General features: G+C 39.3%; 1 protein-coding gene across 1 annotated transcript; it reads left to right on the top strand.

Annotated features, from left to right (window-relative positions):
* The first annotated feature begins 334 nt into the window (after positions 1 to 334).
* CER1 (cerberus 1, DAN family BMP antagonist) lies at positions 335 to 4,536 on the top strand. The gene is made up of 2 exons (XM_057406281.1): positions 335 to 1,613; positions 3,036 to 4,536. Exons 1-2 carry the CDS (start codon positions 1,086 to 1,088, stop codon positions 3,327 to 3,329), a joined length of 822 nt encoding a protein of 273 aa, XP_057262264.1. The 5' UTR covers positions 335 to 1,085; the 3' UTR covers positions 3,330 to 4,536.
* The last annotated feature ends 2,162 nt before the right edge of the window (positions 4,537 to 6,698 follow it).

The raw sequence follows: 6,698 nt of genomic DNA, 5'->3' as shown, positions 1-6,698 counted from the left end.
GAAAGAAACAGGAGTCTGTAGAGATTAGAGTGCCTAAACAACAAATTATCTGAAGCAGAATTTCCTTTTAGTATTTTCAGGTGAGGATCAATGTTTGCAATGTTGACCGAAAATGTTTTCCTCCTCCCAACACTTTCCTCTGTATGTTCTGTCAGATTTCTCTTTTTCCTTATATATTGCATGGTAATTTTGCGAAAGACATCTCCGGTTTGGGGTGTGGCAGTCTTCAAATACTTCTGTTGAGTCACTGATGTCCAGAATCACAAAATACGTCAGTTTTAAGCAGTTTTGCTTAAATCCCCAGTTTGTATACCAACTTTATAGTGGCTTTGGCACCCAAAAGAGATGTAGCAGTGCTAACTAATCTTTGAGAATATGGGGTGCAGTGTTTATTCACCCCAGGACCTTTTATTCTGGGTTAGTGTTACGCCTGCAATAGAGCAGCTGCAAACCTGCTGCGAAGGAAGTGAAACAAGGGCCAGATTCCTGCGGGTGTGGGAGTACCAGTCTGCCAGTTTGCGGTAGTGCTGCTGCAGGCCTTGGGTCAGAGGTGAATTAGACTCAGCTTTTGAAAACACAGTCTGATTTGATGTCTCCAGATCCAGCTTTCTGTTTTAACAAAGTTTTATCAGCTTGCCTTTTCCTGTTGTGATGAAATAACAGTCCCAGTTTTGACAGTCTCTAGCTTTGTGGAATGGAAAGTCAAAATAAACAATGAAGACCACACTGAACATGCTAATACACAACCTCAAATGTTTCCTTAATTCCTAGGCCTAAACTAGACAGCTTATCCAAACATTTTCTCCTGTTGACTCCTTCTGTCCCTCACGCCATCCTGGGTTACAGGATTTTAGATAGGAACTTCTAATACACATAATCCAGATTGAAAGCAGAGTTTCATTAGCACAAGCTCCCCTATCATAATTGTAATCTACAGTAAATGAATGCAATTAGCCACACCAGGTCTCCCCTGAGCACTCCCCTCCTCTGCACTCAGACGGCATCCATAAATTGACACCAGGCTCTTGTATAAAGCTAGCACACTCTAATAGTAGCAGGTCTCCAGGCTTGCACTTTACGGGGTCATGTCACTGCTTCTCTTTCAGCTGTTAGTGCTCTCATGTCTTGGAGCCACAGAGCCAGATGGAGATTCACCACAAAAGCAAAGCAGAAGGACATTTCAGCACCTCCTCTATCTGGACAAAAAACTGCTTGAAAGTCAGAATTTTCGTGAGCTGGCAGGAGAAAACCCAGTAGGTGTTGAGGAAACCCTGGGAGAACCAAGCTTTTTTGTAGCAATTCCACAGATGGCATTTAAAAGTGAGAAGCAAAAGGAGAAAAAAATGTCCAGATTCATCCTTCCTGATACAAAACTCCATGTAGAACAAGGCCTGAGAACCTGGGCAGCACCCAGAGAGATCTCTTCTCTGGAAAACACCTCTCCATCCCCCTTTTCCAGCAAAAGGGAGGTTGAACCTTCCTATAGAAGAGATGCCAAGAAATTCTGGGATCACTTCATGTTAAAGAAAAATTCAGCATCTGAAGAGGTTGTCCTGCCAATCAAGACCAATGAAATGCACCAACAAAACTGCAGAACGCTGCCTTTTTCCCAGGTAAGATCAGGTGTCCAAGATCAATAAACTTGTCCTTTTCCCTGCCCCTTGTAATCAGAGACTAAAGATTCATGGGTTATTTCATTTGCTAAGTCATGGGGCTGCTTTAGAACATTCACACACAATAAGTGACTGAAAAACACTTCTGAAAAAGTCTGGAAAAGCTTTAGTATGATGAGGCAAATTGCTAAATTGCAGCACTGGAAAGCCACACATTAAATTTTCAGTTATTCTTATGAAAAGATGTTCTGACCCAGTCTGAGCAAGCAGGGCAGTGGTTAGTAATTACCTATTCAATGAATACATATCTAAACAGCTTTTATACATTAATTACCTATATAAAAATAAGTATCTTCAGATACACATATTCAAATACACAGAGTTCCAGGGCAAGTATTTACAGGAGAAGCTGTTTGCCTAGACCTAAGCAAGGATTTCTTTCTGGTGGATTAATTGGAAGACTGATGCATACATCTAGTTCTCTGCTAAGGATGCTAGAGAACTGGTAATTGTCTCATGCACAGATGAAGCCATTCTGTCATATTGCAACACAAAGACAAGCAAACAGTATAGATATAAGAGCTGCATTACTTGTAAGGAAATGTCTATTCTCAGTGTTTCTGTACTCACAGTCCATCAAGGACTATGTTTTTTTCACATCCCTCAGTAAATTTAGTTCACTAGCTGACAAAATATAAATGTAAATTATTAAATATAGATGTGGCCTGGAAACCTGTACTATTTTACTTCTGTCATGTAACATGGCAAGATTTCTCCAGGACAGATGCAGTTATGCCAGTATAAAAGGGCTCACTTCAGTCTAGCTTTTTAAGGCTTGAGAGTTGATGTAGGCCCTCCTGATACAAGGCACTGTTATTCTTGCAAAGCAAGAGATTACAGAACTTCTATTGCACTTTCAAGATTTTCATTAAAATAAAACCCAAATACTGCTAAAGAACATTGTCTCTTCCACAAGATTTGAAGACAAATCTTCATGATTACAGCTGAGTCTAGCTTGTGGTTCATACAAAAGAAGATTGAGCCAAAATTTTATTTTAAGTCCTACTATGCGGGTAAGACTGCTTAACCATGTCAGAAATGTAGAACTCAAGGAATAGTTAAAAGGAAAATATGACTAACAGAATTTCCTCCATAACCTCACAAAGGCTCTGACTGAAACTGACTTTGACTTTGTTGTTCAATCTAAGAACTGCTCATAGGAGGGCTATAATTTCTTTTTAAAAGCTCTTATGTTTTGCTGCTTGCTTGACAGAAACAAATAAACAAATTTAAAGTAAGTGTTCTGAGAAGAAAAATATAGTGTTTAGAGGGTGTGGGGAGGTGATATGAGGGGAGAGTTTTGCCTTCATGCCTACTAGCAAAGCCCATGTACCAGAAACTTAAAACTGCTTTCTGTTTCAGGGTGTTACTCATGACAGCTGTGAGAAGGTGATCGTGCAGAATAATCTGTGCTTTGGAAAATGTAGTTCCTTCCATGTTCCTGGTTCAGAAGATCATCTTTATACATTTTGTTCTCATTGCTTGCCCAGCAAGTTCTCCATGAAGCGCCTGGATCTCAACTGCACTGGTTCTGTTCCAGTGGTCAAAGAAGTCATGATTGTGGAAGAGTGTAAATGTGAGAGTCAGAAGATTAAAGGCTCTGCAACTGGATGTCTACAATCAGACTTGCATGCAAATGTACATCAGCACTATTAATCTGTGCAAAGTACCTCTTAACAACTTGATCATAAGAATTTGTAAATGAAGAAAAAAAACGCAAACCCAACAACAAAACTAAAGCTTTCATCACACTGATACACAAAAATATTAAACTGCCTGAACTGCTTCTCTGCTTCAACAATAAATTTACCTAACATGTAACAGATGTTTCCTTGCAGTTGTTAAAGAAACGGAGATGAGATTACTGGGCTTATGTGTACAGTTCTTACTTTAACAAGGGAAACCTTTAAAAAATTTTCCACCCTTCTTATCACTGTTTCTAGGATGCCAGTAAACAATAGCTGAAGAACTAGCAAGATTTATCTGTGCAAAACCCAGATGTATTAGCTGGTTTACATTCCCTTTGCTTGCAGAGACTGCCAACACAGGTTTATTGGCAACACTGATAAGGCTTTAGTTTTTTCCTTGCAAAAACAGGTCTACTTTCAATCAAGATAGTGCCTGAAGAATATAAAATATAAATGTGCATAAGGCAGATAGAAGGCTGTGATTAGTTAAGGTCATTCTGACAGCTTGTAGCTGGGGTCCAGTTCCCAGTGAAATCTAATATACTTCACAAATTACACACTAGGATAGTGGTTGCAAAGGCTCTTTTGCCATAGAAACCACTTACTCTCCTTCTATGTGCCTGCATTTGCTATGCATGGCTTTTTTTAGCTGAACTTCTGGCTTCCCTGCTCCCTCCAGCTGCTTCTCCCTTAATTTGTCTCACAAACCTGGCACACCAGGCAGTGATCAGCTTCCAGCAACTAGGCTTCAGCCTATTTCTAACCAAGTTCATTCAGTTCTCTGGAAATCTGCTCCACTGCTATTGCCAAACTCTCAGACCTGAGCCTCTGTTGTTGAACTATCCACAGCTCTTTTTTGGGACACTGGAAATCAGTATTGAAATAGCTGGCCAAGCCAAGGTTTGGGTAAATGATTCCTTGTATATGAACTGCTCTGTGATCAGAAGTGTCTTCATAGCCTGTCAAAAAATACATTCAGCATGGCTTTGGAGCGCAAGTCCCATTTAATATTTACTGAAAATTGCACCTGAATGATATTCTGCTACTGGATCTGAACTGCTGCAATAGCTGTTTGCTTCTGCAGGTCAGTTGCAGTCAGCGAACTCAAGATTAGTATACGATTATCCTACATTATACATAAACCTGGTTCTAAATAATAAAAATTGTATACTAAAACTGAACAAAGCCTTCTCTTGATCCTTTTATGCTAAGGACTGATGTGCGAATTTTGTATGGCTGTTTGCATGTTGTGGCATCATATATGATGTAATTCCACATAACAAGCAGTCAAGGCCTTATCATCCCTGTATTGAATGCAATAAAGGACACACTTATTTTAACTTAATATAGCTTTATAATGCTGATCGATATCCTTGGGATGCTAGTGCAGTGAATTAGCACTCAGATTCAGAAATCCACCTTCCCAGGTTAGGCTGCATTAAGCATGAATGGGCTCATGTTATGACCAAAGAAAAGCTTTTCTAACAGGCAAAGTAGCACCAGCTAGCAACTGTATGGTTTCAGAGAAGAAAGTAATTCTTTAAAATTCATGCTTTTTCCAGTAGATTCCTCCTCACCAATTGCACATTCAACCTTAACAATTACTGCTTTGTTAAAGCACACTGTACGGAAGTGGAAAGAAACAGCTTCCTGCCTTACCATGAGGTCCAAATCTCAGCACCTTACTAAAACTTTGTGAGTCATTGTGATTATAAGTGTTCATTTTTAATCGTGCCTAAGGAATAAAAGCACACAAGGCATCAAAGTTCCCAACTTTTTTCTCTTTTATTCCCAATTTTATTTTTTTTAATCTGAAAAAGCTAAATCTTCTGAGCCTTCTAACCACTGACGTTTTAAAGCTGCGTGAATATATAAGAATGCTTGCCTGCATTTTCTTTTTTTCTGAAATGCATATATGCTTTAGGTTTGATACTTGCAGGGAACCACTTGAACGTAGGACCTACATACACTCCCTGTAAGATGACAAGTCAATTAAAAAGAAAAATCTGCCAGTCTTGTAATTTTGACATGGCTGACTGAACTGTGACTTTTGCACATAAGGATGGCACAACTGAAGCTATCCTGTGGACTACACAGTATTCAGCCTAAATTTTAAAGCGCCTTCTGTGTGCTGAAGTATTATTGCAGTTAAAGAAACATATTCATATAAGGAGTTTGCAGGACCAGATTCTTAGTGTGAATTTGCACAGCTTAAAAGTAGGTGAGAAGAGGTAGTGACAGCTGTAGTAACTGCTAATTAGATTAGTGCTGTAGGTTTTTTTGATGAATGTTTAATTAACCCAGCAATGACTGGTTGCATGTAATTAGCACAGTATTCTGCAAAATCAAAAATGTGTTAATTGGATCAGATTTCTCAGCCTTTAAAAAATTTCCTATTAGGAATATGTTGTGCCCAGGGGCTAGCAGGATTTTGCTCTCTCTGCACAACTATGATGGCCTCTACTAGTATAATGACGTGGGTCAGAAAGGTGAAGGGTGTGATCCGCATCACTATATGGATGCTTCCAGTAGTAATTCCATTAAAGCAGCAAATCTGCATGACTTCAGTTGTGTCCACACAGAGGCTGCATGCTTACAACGGATGCAGTTAATGTGATCTCTTCCATTTCAGAGCACTCCTTGTACAAACCTACCATACAGAGAAAGACTCTGTCTGAAAGACCATGGTTGCAGAGGTCTCTGAAAATTCAGTTCAATTCCAAGCAGAGTTTGTACACTTCTGCTATTTCATTTTACTTACTGCTTCTTTTCCAAATGGGTGGGCTTTCTCTTGAAATTAATTGAAAATAACTGTTTATGATAACTGCTTAAGCAAAATAAATCTTAATTTTCTTAAATAAGGTTTTTATGCAGTTGACTTTAATGCCTAATGTAATTACATCACACAGTAAATAAATTCTGTACAACTATGTATTCCAGGGAAAAGACTGTGAAGTTGCACTCAGTACTTCATGCTGTGCTTGGTAGTTTGTTCACCATTTATGAAATATTCACAGCTAACCCCATGGCTGTCAGCTAACAAGCTTTAAAATGTTTTACTGACAGGTGGTGAAATCTCTTGCGGTACTTCCTCCTAAATGTACTAGCTCCTTGCTGAAATGGCAAGACGACAAGATTCTCTACTCAGAAGCCCCCTGCCAGTCTGTACAGCTGTATAATCACATCATGTCTGCGAGCTCATGCTGCTCAGGACGGTGCACGTGAAGAGGTGTGGGGTTGAGGCTACCTCAGGTCCTCCATCAGGCAGCTTGCCAGTGGAAACATGAAACATTTATACTGAATTATAAATATTTTGTATTTGCTGTTTTGCTAAACC

The sequence above is a fragment of the Pezoporus wallicus genome, unplaced genomic scaffold (genome assembly GCF_028554395.1).
Source record: "Pezoporus wallicus isolate ANWC-B61680 ecotype Strahan unplaced genomic scaffold, APGP_CSIRO_Pwel_v1 contig_2132, whole genome shotgun sequence".
In the NCBI taxonomy this organism is placed as follows: Eukaryota; Metazoa; Chordata; class Aves; order Psittaciformes; family Psittacidae; genus Pezoporus; species Pezoporus wallicus.
This window is presented reverse-complemented; position numbering and strand designations above follow the sequence as displayed.

Coding starts and splice junctions, on each gene's coding strand:
- CER1 (XM_057406281.1), top strand. CDS start 1,086: ATGTCACTGCTTCTCTTTCAGCTGTTAGTGCTCTCATGTCTTGGAGCC. Junction 1,614..3,035: donor GAACGCTGCCTTTTTCCCAG/GTAAGATCAGGT, acceptor TTTCTGTTTCAG/GGTGTTACTCATGACAGCTG.